The sequence below is a fragment of the Mandrillus leucophaeus genome, unplaced genomic scaffold, assembly GCF_000951045.1.
Source record: "Mandrillus leucophaeus isolate KB7577 unplaced genomic scaffold, Mleu.le_1.0 Scaffold117, whole genome shotgun sequence".
Classification (NCBI taxonomy): domain Eukaryota; kingdom Metazoa; phylum Chordata; class Mammalia; order Primates; family Cercopithecidae; genus Mandrillus; species Mandrillus leucophaeus.
Window position 1 is genome coordinate 961,318 of NW_012099987.1, and position 23,193 is coordinate 984,510.

At 41.5% G+C, this 23,193-nt stretch overlaps 1 protein-coding gene across 6 annotated transcripts in view; it reads left to right on the forward strand.

Annotated features, from left to right (window-relative positions):
* ENTPD1 (ectonucleoside triphosphate diphosphohydrolase 1) overlaps positions 1-23,193 on the forward strand; it is a 174,626-nt gene that overhangs the window by 115,112 nt on the left and 36,321 nt on the right. For 5 of the 6 annotated variants that reach the window (XM_011999954.1, XM_011999944.1, XM_011999962.1 and 2 more), the window contains one exon: positions 16,255-16,382. In XM_011999954.1, the coding sequence (XP_011855344.1) occupies positions 16,255-16,382 (128 nt within the window). Of the gene's footprint in view, positions 1-3,452; positions 3,628-16,254; positions 16,383-23,193 lie in introns of those variants that run through there. The other variant, XM_011999970.1, reaches the window with a different exon arrangement.

The following is a 23,193-nucleotide window of genomic DNA, read 5'->3' on the forward strand; positions in this document are numbered from 1 at the left end:
TTTGCTTTCCATTTGCTTGGTAGATCTACCTCCATCCATTTATGTTGAGCCTATGTGCGTTCTTTGCACATGAGATGGGTCTCCTGAATATAGCACACTGATGGATCTTGACTCTTTATCCAATTTGCAGTCTATGTCTTTTAATTGGGGCATTTAGCCCATTTACATTTAAGGTTAATATTGTTATGTGTGAATTTGATCCTGTCATTATGAAGTTAGCTGGTTATTTTGCCCATTAGTTGATGTAGTTTCTTCCTCGCATCGATGGTCTTCACAATTTGACATGTTTTTGCAGTGGCTGGTACAGGTTGTTCCTTTCCATGTTTAGTACTTCCTTCAGGAGGTCTTGTAACACAGGCCTGTTGGTGACCAACTCTCTCTGTGTTTACTTGTCTGTAACGGGTTTTATTTCTTCTTCACTTATGAAGCTTAGTTTGACTGGATATGAAATTCTGAGTTGAAAATTCTTTTCTTTAAGAATGTTGAATACTGGCCCCCACTCTCTTCTGGGTTGTAGAGCTTCTGCCAAGAGATCCGCTGTGAGTCTGATGGGCTTCCCTTTGTGGGTAACCCGACATTTCTCTTTGGCTGCCCTTAACATTTTTTCCTTAATTTCAACCTTGGTGAATCTGACGATTATGTGTCTTGGGGTTGCTCTTCTTGAGGAGTATCTTTGTGATGTTCTCTGTATTTCCTGAATTTGAATGTTGGCCTGCCTTGCTAGGTTGGGGAAGTTCTCCTGGATAATATCCTGTAGAGTGTTTTCCAACTTGGTTCCATTCTTCCTGTCACTTTCAGGTACACCAATCAAATGTAGATTTGGTCTTTTCATATAGTCCCATATTTCTTGGAGGCTTTGTTCATTTCTTTTTACTCTTTTTTCTCTAACTTCTCTTCTTGCTTGATTTCATTAATTTCGTCTTCAATCTTTCTTCCACTTGATCGAATCGGCTAATGAAGCTTGTGCATAGGTCACATAGTTCTCGTGCCACGGTTTTCAGCTCCATCAGGTCATTTAAGGTCTTCTCTACACTGTTTATTCTAGTTAGCCATTTATCTAACCTTTTTTCAAGGTTTTTAGCTTCCTTGTGATGGGTTCAAACATGCTCCTTTAGTTCGGAGAGGTTTGTTATTACCTTCCTTCTGAAGCCTACTTCTGTCAACTCGTCAAAGTCATTCTCTGTCCGGCTTTGTTCCATTGCTGGCAAGGAGCTGCGATCCTTTGGAGAAGAGGCGCTCTGGTTTTTAGAATTTTCAGCTTTTCTGCTCCGGTTTCTCCCCATCTTTGTGATTTTATCTACCTTTGGTCTTTGATGTTGGTCACCTACTGATGGGGTTTTGGTGTAGATGTCCTTTTTGTTGATGTTGATGCTATTCCTTTCTGTTTGTTAGTTTTCCTTTTAACAGTCAGGCCCCTCAGCTGCAGGTCTGTTGGAGTCTGGGGGAGGTCCACTCCAGACCCTGTTTGCCTGGGTATCACCAGCAGAGGCTGCAGAACAGCAAGTATTGCAGAATAGCAAATATTGCTGCCTGATCCTTCCTCTGGAAGCTTCATCCCAAAGGGTGACCTGCCTATATGAGGTGCCAGTCGGCCCCTACTGGGAGGTGTCTCCCAGTCAGGCTACACAGGGGTCAGGGACCCACCTGAGGGGGCAATCTCTGTTTTCAGAGCTCAAACACCATGCTGGGAGAACCACTGCTGTCTTCAGAGCTGTCAGGCAGGGACGTTTAAGTCTGCAGAAGTTGTCTGCTGCCTTTAGTTCAGCTAAGCCCTGCCCACAGAGGTGGAGTCTAGAGGCAGTAGGCCTTGCAGAGCTGCAGTGGGCTCCACCCAGTTCGAACTTCCGGGCCATTTTGTTTACCTATTCAAGCCTCAGCAATAGTGGATGCCCCTCTCCCAGCCAGGCTGCCACCTCGCAGTTTGATCGCAGACTGCTGCGCTAGCAATGAACAGTGTCCGTGGGTGTGGGGCCTTCCAAGCCAGGCACAGGAGAGAATCTCCTTGTCTGCTGGTTGCTAAGACCTTGGGAAAAGCACAGTATTTGGGTGGGAGTATCCCATTTTCCAGGTACAATCTGTCACAGCTTCCCTTGGTTAGGAAAGGGAAATCCTCCAACCCCTTGCACTTCCCAGGTGGAAGCGACACCCTGCCCTGCTTCAGCTCACCCTCTGTGGGCTGCACCCATTGTCCAACCAGTCCCAATGAGATGAACCAGGTACCTCAATTGGAAATGCAGAAATCACCCATCTTCTTGGTGAATCACTCTGGGAGCTGCAGACCGGAGCTGTTCATTTTCAGCCATCTTGGAATGGATCCGTCCTCTGACTTGTTTGAGCAGTGTTTTGTAGTTCTCCTTGGAGAGCTCTTCCTGCTTTGGCTCTCAGCTTGACTGTTGTTGGTGTATGGAATGTTAGGAAGTTTTGCACATTGATTTTGGATCCTGAGACTTTGCTGAAGTTGTTAATCAGTTTAAGGAGCTTTGGGGCTGAGACCATGGGGTTTTCTAGATATAGGATCATGTTGTCTGCAAACAGGGATAGTTTGACTTCTTCTCTTCCTATTTGGATGCCCTTTATTTCCTTCTGTTGCCTGATTGCCCTAGCCAGGACATCCAATACTATGTTAAATAGGAGTGGTGAGAGAGGACATCCTTGCCTTGTGCCAGTTTTCAAGGGGAATGCTTCCAGGTTTTGCCATTTACTATGATGTTGGCTGTGGGTTTGTCATAGATGGCTCTTATTATTTCGAGGGATGTTCCCTCAATACCTAATTTACAGGGAGTTTTTAAAATGAAGGAGTGTTGAATTTTATAGAAATCCTTTTCTGTGTCTATTGAGATAATCATGTGGTTTTTGTCTTTAATTCTGTTTACATGAGGAATCACATTTATCGATTTGCATATGGTGAACCAACCTTATATCGCAGGGATAAAGGCTACTTGATTGTGGTGGATAAACATTTTGATGTGCTCCTGGATTTGGTTTGTCAGTATTTTGTTGACGATATTTGCATCCATGTTCATCAAGGAGGTTGGCTTGAAGTTTTCTTTTTTTGTTGCATCTCTGCCAGGTTTTGGTATCAGGATGATGCTCGTAGGCCTCATAGAATGAGTTAGGGTGAAGTCCCTCCTCCTCTATTCTGGGAATAGTTTCAGCAGGAATGATACCAGGTCTTCATTTTTTACCTTGTAGAAAAATTGACATGGTAAAATAGCTTGGTAGACATGAAATCAGAAGTGGGGGAGTTAGTTTGATTATCTTAGAGGAGGCATTCTTCATCACTGTAGGGGAAAAAAACTTTCAAGGAAATGGTGTACTTGAGTCCACAGGCCAAGGCACCTTCTTTCCCCAGAGCATGCTAGAGATACATTAACAGATTATTTTAGTTGCCTTTTTAATTCTATGTAGATGGCCCCATCCCCGCCATATTCACATATTTCTTCTTCACTCGGGGTACAAAATTGAGTAGGACACTACTTTCTGAGTCATATGCTGGATTTGAGGAGATACTGAAGCCACAAGACTGAAAGAACTTTTAAAGTGTGGGTGATCTGGCTAAAAGCTACTCTCATCTATGATATATTCATCTTACTAGTTTTTCTCTCAGAGGAAATTCCTGTTTCCAAGGTAAAGGAACCTTTCTCTAACTCCTCCTACCTTCCTCCTCACTAAATGGGTACAGAAAATATGCTTGGAAAAAAACACAGGGGACCCTTATATTGCCATTCTGAAATATCAGTAGTATCTGTCACATTTTGACAGGAACTAGATACTAATGAATCTATAAGATTGAGTTTTCATGTATCTAAAGTGCAGATACTCTGTGTTGATGGTTAAAGAGAAAGCCAGCCGGTTAGGTGTCAGATGATCTGTGACAGTGTTACCACAGACATTTAATTGCATGACCATATCTTATCCAGATGGCATTTCTCACTTACACTGATACATAACCCCAGAGGGACAGAGGGGCAGATGTCAAATTTCCCTCAAAATAAAACTTTGAGTCCACCCAAAGTCTACCAATTGAGACTTTACAATTCTGCCCAAAGAGTACAGAAATTACATTGATCTGGCAAGAAAGAATGAATGGGAACCCAAAGGTAGCTGCTTGAGTTAATCAGGTTGGTGAGTGGTTAGCAGGGTGCTAGAGTGGGCAAAGTCAACATTAAACTACCAGTGCACAACTTCCTAAGTACCCAATGTTCACCTTCCCAGCTCCTAGTATCTTTGCCACTTTACTCTTAACTGGAAACCCTCTGTACATTTTTTCCTCTTTGACTCAAAGCCTTTAGAACTCTCGAGCTCAAGCAATCCCCTCCTGTCTTAGCCTCCTGAGTAGCTGGGACCACAAGCACACGCTACCACACCTGGATAACTTTTAAATTTTTTGTAGAGATAGGGTCTCTCCCTATGTTGCCCACGTTAGTCTCGAACTCCTGGGCTTAAGTGATTCTTCTGCCTTGGCCTCCCAAAGCACTGGGGTTATGACCCACCATGCCTGGCCCCACATCTTGCTTTTCACATAATGAAATGTTTTGAAGACAGTTTGCATCAACATTCATAGATCTAGCTCAGTCTTTTTCATGTCTGCATAGAATTATGTAGTATGAATGTAGTAGAATTTATATATCCAGACACCAGCTGATGGACCTTTAGTCATTTTTAGTCTTTTGCCATTACAAACAATACTGCACTGAATGTCGCGATCTATGCACCATTTTTTCACATATTCATAAGTAGCGGGTTACATTTCTAGAAGTAGAATTCTTCAGTCAAAGGATATATGTGCTTTACCCTTTGATAGATGTTACTCAATTGCCTCCCCGTCAAAGAGGTTCTACAAATTTTTACTCCTACCAACATACAAGAAGTATCTGTTTTCCCATATCTTTGTCAACATAGGTCATTTCTTTACTGAATTTACAGTAAAATTCACTTTTTTAAGGTGTAAAGTTCTATGAATTTTGACAAATATATAAAGTTATTTAACCACCACCACAATCAAAATCTAGAATATTTATATTATTTCCAAAAGCTCCTTTGTGGCCCTTTGTAGTCAATCCTCTGTCCCCATCCTGAGCCTTTGCCTACTGATCTAATTTCTGTTCTTAGTTTTGCCTTTTCCAGAGTATCATATCAAAGAAAGCATGAAGTAAATAGCCTATTTGAGTCTGGTTTCTTTTACTTAGCATAATGCTTTTGAGATTCATACATGTTGTTACATTTATCAGTAGTTTATTCTTTTTCTCTATTGCTGAGTCGAATTTCATTGTATGATTGCTCCCAACTTGTATACATTTGCCAGTTGATAGCATTTGGATTGTTTTGAGGTTTTGGCAATTATGAATAAAGCAGTTAGAAATATTTAGGTACATATCTTTGTGTGGACATAGGTCTTTGCTTTTCTCAGGTAAATACCTCAGTGTGGGATTGCTCAATTTTATGGTGAGTTTACATTTAACTTTATAAGAAACTGCCAACCACTTTTTCAAAGTGGCTTTATTATTTTCTATCCCTAGCAGCAAGGCACAAGTGTTTCAGTTGCTCTGCATTCTTACCAACATTTCATATTGTCAATATTTAAAAAAATTTGGCCATTCTAATAAGTGTGTAGTGAATATTATGTATTTATCAAACTTTAAAAACGTTGCTATTCTGAAAATAATTTTTTTCATTTACATTTCTTTAATTAAGGGTATTTAGAATACATTTAATATGTTGATAACACATATATTTCTTTTTCTTTGCTTTGCCTATTCATCTTCTTTGCCCATTTTTCTGTTAGGTGAGCTGATCATTTTCTTAATCATTTTAAAATGATGCTTATATGTTAGTGAATCCAACTATTTCATAATTGTTGCAAATTTTTTTTCTGTTTGTCATTTTTTACTTTGATTTGTTAACTTACAGAAATACAGTTTACAAATTTTGAAGAGAAGAGGAGACTTTATTTCTTATAAAAGGTTACAGCCTGCAGGATGGCCATTCTGACAGGTTGGGAAGTATAGCCTCCAGTCAGAAGCCAGAAACATACTTGGAGGGAGGGGCAAAGGGAACAAGAATTTACACAGAGGTGGTGGCCAAATATACATATTCAATAAGCTATAGAAGGAGTCATGAATATTTATGAAGGGAGAACCATCTGCATGTGTAATTGAGCCTTCTGCTTCTCCATGTTCAGAAAATGGTGGTGATCTTAGGTGGAGTTTTTGGCCCTCTGACATCAAAAGGTGAAGCAGAGGATGTGAAAATATTAGCTACCTATTCTTCATAGACCGGCCAGGACCACCCCATGGTTAGTGATCTCTTATCAGGCAGAAAAGGTGGGGCAGCACCAGGGAGTCGATTGATATCAGTGGTGGAGCCTTTTGAAAGGTCTGGTTTCTGTTAGGCCCTTGAGAAGGAAAGCCTAATCCTAGTTAGCAAGGGAGAGGGTCTGAGCCCCTCCCACCCTCCATTCCATCTTGGCCGAGAATGCAGTTTTCAAGGTTTCTCCGGGGTCCCCTTGGCCAAAAGATGGTCTGGTCAGTCAGTTGGGGGGGCTTAGAATTTTATTTTATATAGCTTATAGCACACTTTTCTAAGTAATATTTGTATGTAACCTCTAAATTTTGTACCTCATTGGTGCAAAAATAAGGTGGTAGAAATGAGAGAGTTTATAAAGGCAAGGTATATGAGACAAGGCTATAAGGCTAGGCACCCTGGTTGAGTCAGTTCACCCTGCTTCCACTATTACCCAACACTATAGATGCATGGCCAATACAGATTTTCTTGCTTTTTCTCACCATCTGCAAGTAACCAAGGCTTGTTGACAAATGCAGCTGCTTTGAGAAAGCATAGAGTCCCCAGGGCACAATTTTTCAATTTCAGATGTGGAAGAAGACTCGTTTAGTGGAAGCAATGTGCTTATTGCTGAGGCCATCAATACACCAGATTGTTACGCCTTTTGGCTGGGACACAGGGAATTCCTGTCTGCAGTGTCAGTGACATCACTTTGCCGGAAACAGCCTTCCTCCCTGCCAACCCTACACTTAAACATGGGATTCCACACTGACCACAAAGGCCTATTATGCTCAATGCAATCTATGGGCAAAAGAATTCAGGGGAGGCTAGAAGGGGTGGGGGGAAGAGAGAATAGATGGTTTAGTGGGAGGAAGTGAGAAGAATCAGGGAAGAGGACTCCTTTGCTTCCTCATTTCCCACACATAGAGCCTCTGTCAGCATTTGATTTTTGCGATCATTAACATTTTTAGAGTCAGGTACAACCAAGTGCAAAGTCAGTTATGTGAGTTATGTGCTGCTAATCTGAGAAGAGCATGTTGCCCAAGAACTGTGGGTGGGAAGCCTCAGGTTGGCTGAATCTGATTTGCAGGAAGAGCTTGTTCTGCATCCCCACCCACATCTACACTATTTAGATATCACCAAATAGGCTCTCCCCACCCAAAACTGAGTCTCAAAGGGTCCACTCAGTATCAGCCAGGCTACGTTGTTAAAATACATGCAATCGTTTTCTAACTAAGAAGCTGCGAACTGAGAATAATCGACTAATTAAAAGTTCGAAGAGTGGAAATAAAATAGCATTAAAAAGAGCCAGTAACTTCCTCTGATGTCTGTGTTTCAAGAGATCAGTGGAACAGGACATGGGTTATTTACTCCATTACCTTGTCATTCTACCTTTCTTTTCATTCTCACCCCTACGCCTTCCCTTCCTTCTTATTTCCTGGCTCTATTTTCTTGCCTGTGTCTCCCAACCCAATGTCTATCTTATTTTTCCTCCTTCTCTTTTGCCTTTCCCTTTAACTAACTGGTTATCATTGAGGTCTTTGGGATCAAAGTTTGTCTTTAGCAGTTGTGTTTCTCTTGATGTTTGTGCCGACTTCTTTAAGTAAAATATAGGCAGGAAAAAGCCCACTAAATTAAACTGCTTTATCCTTGAATGTGACTCTGGATTGGTTAATTGGAGAAATATGGGGTGGGGGTAGAATAAGACCTTTCCATTTAGATAGAATTTTGGACTAGTGCTTTTGCATTGAGTCAGCTGAGAAAGAATAAAACTGAAAAATTTCTACACATCTCTAATGCAGGACAATGATTTAAGGCATTGAAGTGGAATTGAGACACTTGGATCAAATCCCTGTTCTGCCATGTGTAAGGTGTATGACTTGGGCAAGTCCCTTAAGTTTCCTGAGAATCACAGTCTCAACCTTCTGTCACTTAACTGTAAGCTTCTGACTGTCAGGGATCAGTTTCATGATTTCAAAAGGTAGGACATTGGTGTGCTCAGTGAGAACAGTCCAGACAACCCTTCCAGTCAAATCCTCAATGTTGGTCACTTTTTATTTCTGGATAATGAGATTGGCTACCACATAGCAGTACTGGTAGCACAGCCCAGGCACTGTATGAGCCTCAGTCATGTATTGTAGTGTAGGGTGGTGGTTGAAAGCCTGGACCTTGAAGCCAGAATGCCCATGTTTAATTCCTGGCCCTGTTACTGGTGGCAGCTTTCTGGGCAAGCGTATCCACACAGGTCTGCAGTGACCTCAATTCTTGCCTCCTCAGAAGAAAGAATTTGAGGGACATAAAGTAGAAAAAGAGACTGAGTCAAGTTTCAGAGCAGGACTGGAAGTTTATTGAAAAGGCTTTAGAGCAGGAAAGAAAGGAAAGAACCCTTAGAAGAGATCCAAGTGGGCAACTTGGAGAACAAACACCGTGTTTAACTGTGATCCTAGGACTTTATAGGCTGCCATCTTGAGCCCTTTTCCCGTGATTCTTCCCTTAGGGTGGGCTGCCTGCACATGCAGTGCCCTCCTTACCTTTGTGAATTGAGCATACAGTGTGTTTAGGAAGTTGTGTGCATGCTCATTTGAGGCTTTCTTTCCTTTTCCGGTGGAGTGCTCCCGGCAAGTCATCTTCTTCCATTTGTCTCCTAATGTGCATGCCCAGGAAGTTGCTTCTCCCTGGTGCCTGAATTCAATGAACACTTTAATGTTACAACTGTGGATCAGCAGGAGATTTTCTGTCCCTGGCTCCAGCTACCAAATTACCATTTTTGGAGAGGCAATGTGATAATTGTCAAACCATCACCTGACATTTCTAGTGGGTAGGGGAGAAGAGCCGTTTCCTGCCATGTCTGTCTAACTATCTGTAACAGCACAACATTTACATCAGTGTAACTTTGGGAAGTTACTTAATCTCTCTGTGACTCAGTTTCCTCATCTGTAAACTAACGATAATTATGATAGTGACTGTGAGTGTGACTTTATTTGAAATATAGTAGGGTGTTCGGAGATGTAATTAAGCTAAGGATCTTGAGATGAAATCATCTTGAATTTAGGGTGGTCCCTAAATCTGATGACTGGTGTCCTTATAAGAGAAAGGAGAAGGAAACTTGACACATAGAACAACAGGGGAAAAGGCCATGTGAAGACAGAGGTGGAGATTGGAGTGATGCAGCCACAAGCAGAGGAATGCTAAGAAGCTGAAAAAGACAAGAAAGACATCTCTTCCAGAACCTTCAAAGGGAGCATGCCCCTTTAACTTTACCTTAATTTTACCTTAACTTTTGGACTTCAGGCCTCCAGAATTATGAAAAAATAAATTTCTGTTTGAAGCCAGCAAGTTCATGGTAACTTGTTGTGGCAGTCCTGAAAAACTGATACAGATTTTATAGAGAAGATGATAGTATTACATGCACCTTATAGGACTGTAGTGAAGGCTAAATTAATGGCTGCATTTAAAGTGCTAAGAGGAGAATCTGGAATACAGTAAGAAATCTTTAGTGTAGGCTATTATGTGTTGTTAGCTCATTGAAGCTTACATAGCAACCCTATGAAGCAGATACTGTTGTGACTCCCATTCTGCACGTGAGGAAATGGAGGCTTACAGGGACTAAGCAAAGGTAAGCTTGTCTGAACTCTGCTCTAACTTGAACCATCACCCAGAAGTCTGTGGAGCTGGACTCTCTGCTGATGGATCCTGATGATTGTTGGCTCGGTGACTGTTCCTGATGATGGTCCCTCAGAAAAGACTCTCCAGTGCTGAGCTATGAAGAAGTCTAGAAGGTATTGAGAAGGCTGTCTCATGTGATTATGTTTACTCCTCCTGGATGCGTCTGCCCAGACCTGGTTTTGGCACAAGCTCTGCTCTGATGGAGCCAGGCTCTGTCCACACTTGGCTGTGTGGCCTGACCTCATGTAGCCTCAGCACATCATTACCACAAGAGGCAGGGATGTGCCACCCTAAAAGGCCACACCCTCACTCTCCATTGACTTCAGCAGTCCCCAATGGTTCCTTGTTCACCCCTAAGTTGCTGAGCATGGATTATACGAATGACATTAGAAGTAAGTCACATCACTCAGAATAAGGCAAAGCCCTCACTAGTGCCCTCAAGGACTTATGAGCAGGGCACCCCATTGTTCCTCTGACCAGTTCCTACTACTCTCCCCTCAGGGCCTTTCCATGTACAGTTCCAGTTTCTGTAAAGCTCTTGCCTCAGAGGTATGCAGGCTTTCTCCCTGCAATAGAAATCACCTTCTCAGGCCAGTCCTAATCACCACATCCTTCCTTTTTACTTTCCTTGATTTTTCTTCCTCCTCAGCACTTAAAATTATCTAATACACTGTAAATTTTACTTGTTTATCTTGCTTATTGTATTTTTCTCCAGACTAGAATATAAGCACCATGAGGACAGGAACATTTCTCATTTTGGGTTATTGCTGTAGCTCAGAGCCTAGGGCCTATCTAGTTCATAGTAATAATGTATTCAATAAGTAATTATTGAGTGACCAATTGAAGAAATGAATGAGGCATAGTCCCCTCTCCAACAACTATAGAACTCCCAAACTGAAATGGTTCAAACTATATCTAGAGGTAGCACATGAAGAGAGGACTATTGACATAACTGAGCTTTGTAGAGTATGGGGGGAACATAGCTTCCAACTGAGCTTGATTTTGAAGGAGACAAAAAGACTTGGAGAATGAGGGGAATGGAATTACAAATGAAGGAAGTCCCATACTGAAAAAAATTCAGAGAATCCAAAATTCATTCATCCATCCATCCATCCATCCATCCATCCATCCATCCATCCATCTATCCATCCATCCATCCAACATGGGATATACCAATGAACAAGTCAGAAAAAAGTCCCTGCCCTAGGGAGCTTACATTCTAGTAGTCATAATGTCAGGAATTCTCATCTTGGACCCAAACAGATCTGTTGGTTGGAATGGTAAAATGAGAAGGGCTGAAATTTCTGAAGGGCTTGGAGGTCTAGGTAGACCAGTGTGGCTTTTATCTGGCACACAGCAGGCCATAGGTTCTTGATAAGGTAGAGTCTTAGGAACGTCAATTGTGGAAGATTTCTATAGTCACATGAAGGAGGGATTCTGATAGGGAAGAGAATTAGGGAGTGTGGGAGTCGCCAGAAAGGGCCATTGTAGAAGATCAGATATGAGGTAAGGGTGACTGGGATCAGGGGATGTGGATATCATTGTAGAAGAAGGTGGGTCTAAGGGGCTTGGGATGAAATAACTGAGAAAAGATCTTCAAGCCCCTGAGTGTGAGAACAACCTACATATGTATCCTCAAGAAGAGCTCCCTGAAGGAGAAGGAGGAAGGTAGCAGGGGTGGTGTACAGACTTTTTTGACTCTGGGAGTTGGAGGAATGACAAGGCCAGATTAGGACCAGTCTTCTGAGCTACAGTGATTGTTCCATCATTAGGCTATGTAAACACAGGAAGGACCACAACATTCCTTGGATGTTTGCTCACCAATGCTTGTCCACATTTGCTGTTTTGTTCTCTATATGACAAGAAAAGTTTAGTCCAGATGTGACCCATAACAAATTGGAAACAATTTGAATCTAGTCAGTCACATTGGATCTGCAAAGCAAAACTTGTTTTTGCCTGAAATCCACCACATCTGTCAACACCCTAAATCTATTTATTAATGGAGTAACATTTTAAAATGTTATATTTTTGTTATCACAGAGTAGCAATGCTGGGATTTCTCTGTACAACAGAATTTTGACTATGGACAAAATTAAATAATTCGTTTGTTTGTTTTGGAGACAGGGTCTCACTCTGTTGCCCAGGCTAGAGTGCAGTGGTGTGATCTTGGCTCACTACAACTTCAGTGTCCTAGGCTCAAGTCATCCTCCCACCTCAGCCTCCCAAATAGCTGGGACTACAGGCCTACAGGCACTTGCCACCACACCTGGCTAATTTTTGTATTTTTTTTTGTAGAGACAGATTTTCACCATGTTACCCCCCAGTCTCAAACTCCTGGACTCAAGCGATCCACCCACCTTTGCCTCCCAAAGAGCTGGGATTACAGGTGTGAGCCACCGCACCCTGCTGAAATTAAATAATTCTGATTTTCACCTTAGTATGATTGTAACTGGACATCATGATAGCTGTTTCTATAAGAATCAAAAGAACCTTTGCTTCCTTTGATTCATATAAAAATCTTGAAGGTATTTTTCCTCTGACACAGCTAGTTGGCTTGAAATCAGCCTGTGTTTTTTCAAAGCTTGGGTTTCCTTCAGTTTTGTCTCTCTGTCAGATGACGAGTTGAAGTTAATATTACCTTGCTGTCTCACTTTAAGCAGAAAATTCCTCTCCCTTGTCTCATCACATGAAAAGAAAAAAATGCAAAGGAAGTGGCAGTCTTAAATTCTCCAGTACAGTAAGCCAATTCAAAGGGAAAACAATGATAACACTTTGCCATTGGATATTTTTGGTAAAATTGTTTGTTGAAATTCTGTTTCAAAATACCATTTCGCATTGTATGACAGAAACCACATTTCTGTTAGCCACAAGGCAAATTAAGGGCTTTTCAGGGGGAAGACAATCAATGTGAATTTTCCATAACAGAGCTTGACTGTGGCAGTCATGGGGTCTGAAAGCACTCTGGGGGTCCAAGAAGAAGGGGCAGTTACCTAAGTAATTCTATTTTTATGAGCACATCCAAGATATGTCAACCTGCACCACACCTCTAGCACCTCTTCTCTGGCACCACTTCTGAGATGACTCTCCTGCTTCCTGGATGTGATCAGGGCTTTTGAAAACTGGATTTCATATAGTCCATGGAAGACAGCATTTTAATTACTGCTCTCTGGATAATGTAGTCAGTTACATGAAAAACAAACTTAACCATTGTGGGTTTTTTGGTAATAAAAACATTTGAAAAATCACTTATGGAAAAATTCCTAAATTTTCTCTCTGACCTAAAAGTCTTTTTAGGATGAAAGGCTTCCATATATTCTGGTAACCTGGATATCATTGCAAAAGGTGGGAAAATGTAGAAAAGTGTATATCCAACTCCTCAGTGACAAGAAGAAGTTAGTAAATATTCTCATTAGGAAAAGGAAGAAATAATTAGAGTCACATCAAGTTGGTTCCCACCTCTGGGCTCTTGCAGTTTCTGTTCCTTCTCCCTCTTATGTTCTTCCTCCCTCTCCAAGCTGGTGTTTTCTCCTCAGATGTCACCTTCTAGGTCTCAGCTCAAATGTCATCTTCTGAGAGAGGCTTTTTTGACCCTCAATCTGATACCTTTTCCTTCATTCCCAATTCTACTGCAAGTCACTCTATCACGTTCCTTGGTTTGAATTTCTTCTTAGCGTGTATCATGACCTGATATGACCTATTTATGTGCTTCTTTTCTGGTTTATCTTTTTCCCTAACTAGAATGTAAATTCCAAAGAGCAGAGGCCTTATCAGTTTTTCTTTTTTTTATTGTAGTAACTTGGATGCTAAGAATAGTGCCTGAAATGGCCATGGAAGGAAAATGAGATAGCAAGATCGTCATATTTACAAAAACAAAAGAAGTTAATAGATAGACCTTGTTGAATAGGTTGAGGGAGTAAAACATTCAAAATTTTATTATGGTAGAAACATTGCTACAATTTGTTTGTTGTTATATTTATAATTGGTTGTTATATTTATAATTATTTATCCAAAGGACATGCTAGTTAGGGCTGTGTTTGTCAACATCACAACATTGGGAGCCAAAATGGGGTGCCCTTAGAGGGTTCTTTTCCAGATTCCAGAACACTGGCATCAAAGAGGACATCTCTCCCATACCAGTTTTATCGGGATGTTTTAGCTTCAAGTAATTAAAATCCTGACTCTAATTGGGTCAAAGCATTAAGTCTTGTGGAAGGATGGACTCAGCATTTGTTGATTTAGCAGCTTAAAATGCCATCAAGGACTCACATTCTCTGCATCTCTCTGCTCTACCATCATTGGATGTCATCCCTTCTAGGCAGGACAATGCTTAAGGATGAAGAGAGAATGTTTTCTTTTTTCCCTAGACTTGCCCCAGAAGACTTCCTCCAGGGTCACATGGGCCATAATTAGGTGGCATACCCATTGTTAAACCAATCACTGGTGAGGGAATGCAATTACACAGACAAGTCCATCCCTGAGCTTGGGGGAAAGGCAAGCATCTGAACAAAATGAAGGTTCTTTTGGGAAGGGAGAAGTGGGGAAGCACTGTGTATTTCATCTGCTCTTCCTTGTTTGGAAGCAATAGATAATGATGTTGCTAAAACTTTTTCTCCTAAATTTTGCATTGTTTGGTCTGGTGGGTAAAGACTGCCTCAAGATTCTGGGGATTGAGGTGGATTGGAGACCCATACCTTAATCCAGGCTTAGAGTTGAATTAAGTTCAAGCTTCTGCTCAAGAGCTTCAGGGGGAGCTCCCATTTCAGTGCCCAGCCAGCTTCTACTGACAAAGGGGGAAAGAGAAAGAGGAGACCTGGGCTCCTCTTTTAGCTTTTTGATCCCACCCTCTGTCATTAGAGAAGTATAAACTATTCTAGAGAACCCATCTCATTTCTGTATGCTTTTTAATTATGTTATCTTGTCCTTTCTTCCCAAAGCATAAGGAAAACGTTTGGGGATAGTTTGGGGCGTTGAGAGAGGAGGAGATTGAGTTGTCAAAATGGAGGGAATGGTGCAACCATTTCATTTCCTGTTTGCTTCCTCTATACAATCTGTTTACATCTGACCAAAGTAGCTTTTGCCCTTTTTTTGGAGAGGGAGTTTCACTCTGTCGCCACGCTGGAGCACAGTGGTGCGATCTTGGCTCACAACAACCTCTGCCTCCTGGGTTCGAGTGATTCTCCTGCCTCAGCCTCCTGAGTAGCTGGGACTGCAGGTGCACGCCACCACGCCCATCTAATTTTTGGATTTTTAGTAGAGACGGGATTTCACCATGTTGGCCAGGATAGTCTTGATCTCTTGACCTTGTGATCCACCTGCCTCGGCCTTCCAGAGTGGTGGAATTACGGGTGTGAGCCACGGCACCCGTTTTCGGTTTTTAATTTTTTTCAGACAGAGTCTTGTTCTGTCACCCAGGCTGGCGTGCAGTGGCGCGATCTCGGCTCACCACAACCTCCACCTCCTGGGTTCAAGTGATTCTCCTGCCTCAGCCTCCTGAGTAGCTGGGATTACAGGTGCCCACCACCACGCCTGGCTAATTTTTGTATTTTTGATAGAGATGAGGTTTCACCATATTGACCTGGCTGGTCTCGAGCTGCTGGCCTTGAGATCCACCTGCCTTGGCCTCCCAAAGTGATGGGACTACAGGCGTGAGCCATGACGCCCAGCCACTTTTGCCTTTATATAACTCTACCATTGGAGCCTTTTTAATGTCCCATGACAGAATGAGACTAAAGACAAAATAAGTAAGATAATATGAATTCTGATCCAAAATGTTCAGGACTCCTCAGCCTCTATGCCATTACTAATTGCTTACTATATAAGAGTGGTCTAAATGCAAGGAGTATGTATGTCAAGCCAGGAAATGTCATGGAATAGTAGGATTTGTTGTTTGATGATGCATTCTTAATACTTTTTAACATCTTAAACATTTTGTGGTAGATTTCAAAAATGAGGAGGGCTATCCTTGTTTTTTGTTATTTGTTACTTGTACCTTGATAGATCTGTATGACCTGTTAAACAGCCAATTTGGGGCTCTTCTCACTCCTCATTCCATATCTGATCACTGACCTAGTTTTGTCCTTGCCACAGCCACTAACTCAGTCTTGGCCTTTGTCGAAGTACAAACAAATCCTTTTGTTCTTGAATTATTTCCCAATTACTTTGTAAGTGCCTCATTGATAAAAAAGATTGGCTTTTAATCTGTCTCTGATATCTCCAGGTAGCCATTACAAGACTAGACAGAAAGGGGAGGAAAATCAGTGTTTTTGATTTCTTGTTGGTATTTTTTTTTTCTGCTTTTGGTTTTAGAGTCTAACGTGAAGACATTTTGCTCCAAGAATATCCTAGCCATCCTTGGCTTCTCCTCTATCATAGCTGTGATAGCTTTGCTTGCTGTGGGACTGACTCAGAACAAAGCATTGCCAGAAAACATTAAGGTAAGTCAAATATGTGTGTGCGTTTGTGTGTATGTAAGAGGGGATCTGGGTGGGACAGGGGGAAGAGGGTTAAGGTATGTAGAGCATAGGGGAGGAGTTGAGGTTGTAACAGCCCAGAAACAAGTCAATTTCCACTGGATTAGGGGAGTAAAATGGAAATAGATGCTCATTCTAGAAGAGTAAATGCCTTGAATCAATTAGTGGTGGGAAGATAACTGCCTTTATGATTGTTTAGCAAACTCATTAAATTGATACTCTGGCAGAGATTAATGCTTTATTCAGCTCATCCAGATCTGTGTAATACTATGCCAAGATTCTATATTCTAGTATATTTCCACTTCTTCATCATGGGTGAATCACAATACTGCACTCTGTTCTTTTTACTTCATTATTATCACTATCACCAAAACAATACGTTTATTATACAGCTCTGTATAAAGTACTGTGGAAGTCAGAGATTGTGGAGAAGACATGTATCTTATCTCCAGATATAGTAAAGAATCAACAAAATCAATAAAAGCAAATCAGAAAACATGTGTATCAAGTATAGTCATTTGAAATGAATTCATGGATAGGCAGATTTCTTGTGATATTTCTACATTTGAACAACTAGTTACTATCATTAAAGATCATTAGGCTCATTAACTTTAATGTATTTCTGTTTTCTTTCCAGTTCATCAAAGTAAAATTTCAGACATGAATATCTCACAAGTACTTTGTAATATGGTCATTATATTTTTTAATCTGTCAATTAAAAAGCATGTGGTAAATAAAAATTTATATTATAGATATACCATTTTACACTTTCACTGAAATTACAGTAAACAAATATATAAGGGCCCAGATGATACCAATATACTAATAAGCATGTATGTATATGTGGGCAGTAATATATCCAAAAGTTAACTTGACCATGGAGGCCTGGGAATACACATGTAGAAGTATATTCTCTTGTATTTGAAGATGTTGAACTGGGAGCCTGGAAGGATGGTTGCATATGCCAGGCCTCTGAAACTTTTGCCATCCACCCAAATCACTGTATAGCAGAGGCGTGGGTGTCACACTGGCATCTTTTTGTCAAGTTCAACCCAGTGGTGCTGTGTACAGCAGTCCCTTTGTCAAGACAGAAAGCTGATACTATCTCATTGTTAAGGGTCTCTTGCCTTTTAATATTGAGTGATGTTGTTTCCTTGGCAAAACTTCACTCACAGTTGAAGTCTTATGACATCTTGGTTCCATTATTTGTTTACCAGTTCCAGAAATACATGATTGCCTTCTTAATTTGACCTTTTTACATGTTCAGTATTGCATCATTGGAGAGGGAGACGCCTAGCAGGCAAAATCCATGACAAACTTGAGTTATGTTCCCAAGAATATGTGTGGTCATGGACGACCTTCCCTCATTCACAGTGGTCTCCTTCAAGTCTGTTGGTTGCTTCTGCATTGTTATATGGGCCTGGCAAAATGGAACAAGGTCTTTGGCATTCTTTAAATAAAAGGGAGGAGTATTGAAGAGCAGTCATTGGCATCTGAAGTGAATCTTTTTAATAATATCACTGATTTATTTTATATAAAGATAGTTTTATATATGCAAACTAGTCATTTGTTGAGGTTATATAATTTTAGTAAGATTCCTGGCATATATTGGGGGCAAAATATTTCAGAAACTTGTATTCTGGTGATGGCTTTAAAGCAGATGTGCTGTCCAATTTGATAGCCACTAGCCACATTCAGCTCTTTACACTTAAGTCAATTAAAATTATATAAAATAAAAAATTCTGTCCCTGTGTTGCACTAGCCACATTTCAAGTGCTCAATAGCCACACATGGCTGGTGGCTACTGTATTGGACAATACAGATATAGAATATTTCCATTGCTGTAGAAAGTTCTACTAGGCATTGCCACTTTAAAGCATACTCTTGAATGATAACTCTGAAGTCGTTCAAAACCAAGTTTAATGAATAAAACATTTTATAAAATCTAGAATAAGAAACAAAAAAACTTTTTTTCTTGCATAGTTTGTACACTAGTACCAGGATCATCCCAAATATCATGGGCTACTAAACTGGTTTGAGTAGTTTATTGAAATAAATATATTTGCTTCCAAAAATAACCATTTAAAAGATAACACTTATTTGGATATTTGTACTGATACATGTGTTTTTTTTGTTTGTTTGCTTTTTGTTTGAGTTTTTTTTTTTTTTTTTTTTTTTTTTGTCGCCCAGGCTCGAGTGCAGTGACGCAATCTCAGTTCACTGCAAGCTCCGCCTCCTGGGTTCACGCCATTCTCCTGCCTCAGCCTCCCGAGTACTGGGACTACAGGTACCTGCTACCATGCTCGGCTAAGTTTTTGCATTTTTAGTAGAGATGGGGTTTCACCGTGTTAACCAGGATGGTCTTGACCTCCTGACCTTGTGATCCACCTGCCTCAGCCTCCCAAAGTGCTGGGATTACAGGCGTGAGCCCCCGTGCCCGGCCGATACATGTGTTTTAAGAACACACAATGACATGACTTTCTGACCATACCTCATTCAGCAGTTCTTCATTCATTTTATATAAATTTATGCATTGACAATTATTTATTACACCCCAGCCTGGCTGATAGAATAAGACTCTGTCTCAAAAAAAGTAAAATAAAAAATATTCATTGTCTGTGTTAGGCACTGGGCTACACAATAAGGAAAGCCGGTATATAGATGTGACTGAGCTTACCATCTGGGGACGCAAACGTATTTAGTAACAAATTATTAATTGTAATTGTGATAAATTGCCACCAAATGAAAGTTTTGGGATCAGGCAAGTCTCCCCTGAAAAAATGATATTAGAATGATATCTGAGGAATGATTAGAAGTTAGCTGGGAAAGACATAGGTAAAGGGTAGTCCAGGCAGGGCCGAGCACAGTGGCTCACGCCTGTAATTGCAGCAGTTTGGCAGGCCAAGGTTGGCGGATTGCCTGAGCTCAGGAGTTTGAGACCATCCTGGGCAACATGGTGAAACCCCATCTCTACTAAAATACAAAAAATTAGCTGGGTGTGGTGGCACGTACTTGTCATCCCAGCTAGTTGGGAGGCTGAGGCACGAGAATCGCTTGAGCCCCAGAGGCAGAGGTTGCAGTGAGCCAAGATCACGCTACTACACTCTAGCTTGGGCTACAGAGTTAGACTCCATCTCAAAAAAAAAAAAAAGTATTCCAGGCAGAAGGAAAGCGGATGCAAGAGTCCTGAAACAGGAAGGAGTTGGGTATCTCCTAGGAACTAGTTGGAGAGCAGGAGTGGGCCATGTGTTACATAAAGATTGGGAGGTAGGTGGTGCAGGCCCTGCAAGACAGGTTGAGGATTTCAGTTTTAATCCTAAGAGTAGTGGGAAGCTAGTGGTATGATCAGATTTGTTTTTGCAAAGATCACTCTGATTTCAATGAATTAGAGGGGGATGAGATGTAGGAGGATACCAGGAGGAGGCTACAAGAAAAATTTGGAAGGATGGGGAGGCTTTGGGTGTAATTTTTGAAGAATTGTTTTGAGTATTGGAAAGCCAATGGGAAATGTCAAGAAAGCAGTTGGATAATCAGATTTGGACCTTTCTTTTCTGAGCAAATGTCTACTGCTGTGCTCAACAAAAATATAAAACAAGCCAAATTTTAAATTTTCAAAGAGCCACATTTTAGAAAGTAGAATAAAAGAGGTGAAAGTAATTTTAATAATATATTTTATGTAGCCCAATGTATCCAAAATATTATTTCAACATTTCATCAAAATAAAGAATTGTTGACTGGGTGCGTTGGCTCACGCTTGTAATCCCAGCACTTTGGGAGGCTGAGGCGGGTGGATCACCAAGTCAGGAGTTCAAGACCAGCCTGGCCAACATAGTGAAATCCTGTCTCTACTAAAAATACAAAAAACATTAGCTGGGCGTGGTGGTGGGCACCTGTATTTCCCAACTACTTGGGAGGCTGAGGCAGGAGAATCACTTGAAACTGGGAGGCAAAGGTTGCAGTGAGCCTAGATCACGCCACTACACTCCAGCCTGGGTGACACAGCAAGACTCTGTCTCAAAAAAAAAAAAAAAAAATTGTTTTTTTTGTTTGTTTGTTTGTTTTTTGAGACAGAGGAGTTTCACTCTGTAGCCCAGGCTGAAGTGCAGTGGTGTGATCTTGGCTCACAACAACTTCCGCCTCCCAGGTTCAAGCAATTCTCCTGCCTCAGCCTCCTGAGTAGCTGGGACTACAGGCGCATGCCACCACACCCAGCTAATTTTTGTATTTAGTGGAGACGGGGGTTTCACCATGTTGGCCAGGATGGTCTCGATCTCTTGACCTCTTGATCCGCCCACCTCGGCCTCCCAGAGTGTTGGGATTACAGGCGTGAGTCACCACCATGCCCAGCCAAAAAAAAATTGTTAATGAGATACATTCTTTTTTCATACTATCTTCAAATTTTAACTTATGGTGTATCTCAATTCCAACTAGTCACATTTCAAGTGCTCAATTGCCAGCTATTTGTTACCCTGGTTAGATAGCACAGGCCTAGATTAAAGCTATGTCTCTGATGGCATTGATTGACTGAAGTCTTAGAAATGGACGAGGTCATCTAGGAAGGGGTTATAAAATGAGAAGAGAGTCAAGGTCCAAGTCCTGAGAATCTCTATCATTTAAAGCAGGGGTCCCCAACCCCCAGGCCATGGACCAGTACAGCAGGAGGTAAGCAGCAGGTGAGCAAGCAAAGCTTCATCTGTATTTACAGTTGCTCCCCATCGCCTACTTTACTGTCTGAGCTCCATCTCCTGTCAGATCAGTGGCAGCATTAGATTCTCATAGGACCGCAAACCCTATTGTAAACTGCACGTATGTAGGATCGGGATTGCGTGCTCCTTGTGAGAATCTAATGCCGGATGATCTGTCACTGTCTCCCATCAACCCCATATGGGACTGTCTAGTTGCAGGAAAACAAGCTCAGGGATCCTATTGATTCTACATTATGGTGAGTTGTATAATTATTTCATTATATGTTACAATGTAATAAAAATAGAAATAAAGTGCACAATAAGTGTAATGCACTTGAATCATCCCGAAACCATTGCCCCCTTCTCTCCACCTCTGGGTCTGTGGAAAAATTGTCCTCCGAGAAACTGGTCCCTGGTGCCAAAAAGGTTGGGGACCACTGATTTAAAGGGTGAATAGGGAAGGAATTCCTCCTAAAACATAATGATAATATTATTTAGTGCTTGCAGTTATAAATCATTTCCACATGCATTTCCATTTTTTCTTCCCATGAATGCTGTGAAGAATGGAAGGTTATCTCCCTTTTGTTTTTTTTTTTTGAGACGGAGTTTTGCTCTTGTTGCCCAGGCTGGAGCTCAGTGGTGCGATCTCGGCTCACCACAATCTCTGCCTCCTGGGTTCAAGCGATTCTCCTGCCTCAGCCTCCCGAATAGCTAGGATTATAGGCGTGTGCCACTATGCTCGGCTAATTTTTGTATTTTTAGTAAAGACGGGGTTTCTCCATGTTGGTCAGGCTGGTCTTGAATTCCCGACCTCAGTTGATCCACCCGCCTCGGCCTCCCGAAGTGCTGGGATTACAGGCGTGAGCCACGGTGCCCAGCCATCCCCGTTTCATTATTTATTTATTTATTTTTAAATTATATTTTAGGTTATAGGGTACATGTGCACAATGTGCAGGTTTGTTGCATATGTATACATGTGCCATGTTGGTGTGCTGCACCCATTAACTCGTCATTTACATTAGGTGTATCTCCTAATGCTATCCCTCCCTCCTCCCCCGACCCCACCACAGGCCCCGGTGTGTGGTGTTCCCCACCCTGTGTCCAAGTGTTCTCATTGTTCAGTTGCCACCTATGAGTGAGAACATGCGGTGTTTGGTTTTCTGTCCTTGCGATAGTTTGCTCAGAATGATGGTTTCCAGCTTTATCCATGTCCCTACAAAGGACATGAACTCCTCTATTTTATGACTGCATAGTATTCCATGTTGTAAATGTGCCACATTTTCTTAATCTAGTCTATCATTGATGGACATTTGGGTTGGTTCCAAGTCTTTGCTATTGTGAATAGTGCCGCAATAAACATACGTGTGCATGTGTCTTTATAGCAGCATGATTTATAATCCTTTGGCTATATACCCAGTAATGGCCATACCCATTTTATAGATAACAAAATCAAAGCCTTAGATGTTCTCTCACCCAAGGCAGAGGGGGAGCTAAAACTAGAATTCAGTTTTCTGATCCAAAGACTAATGTTCTTTTCATTTGTCTTAATGAGTTTTTCCAAACAACACATCCTAGTAACAGAAATTGCATGCAGGATGTTTAGTTTGGGAAGTGATTCCAAGGAAACAAGGAAGAAGGGAAAGAGAGGAGCAAATTACCATGTTGGGCAACTGAGGCTTGATCCTCCCAGGGACCCTCTGAAGAGCTGTGGAGAGTGAACTTTAGAATTGTCTGCCCTGGGCATTTATCCCCTGGTTCTCATCACCTGTTGGTCAAGGGTTGCTCCCATCAGGTGTTGAGTCCCTGTCACTTCCAGGTTTGCACGTGTGTCAGAGGGGCCATGTGGGTACCACAGGTGACAACCTAAGCAGCAGGAGAGAAGCTCCTGGGCAAAAATAGAGAGATAAGGAGATACTGCTGGGGCTGAAGTAAAAAGTTGGCCAAGATGTAAAATGGCCACAAGAAGTATCTGAAGTATCATTGCACCTCCTGCTTTTTGTGGAGGTGAGGGTTCTTTGTACACATAATTTCAATACAATAGAGATATATTCATACAGAGACAGTGCTGTGGAAGCCCAGAGAAAGAAGCC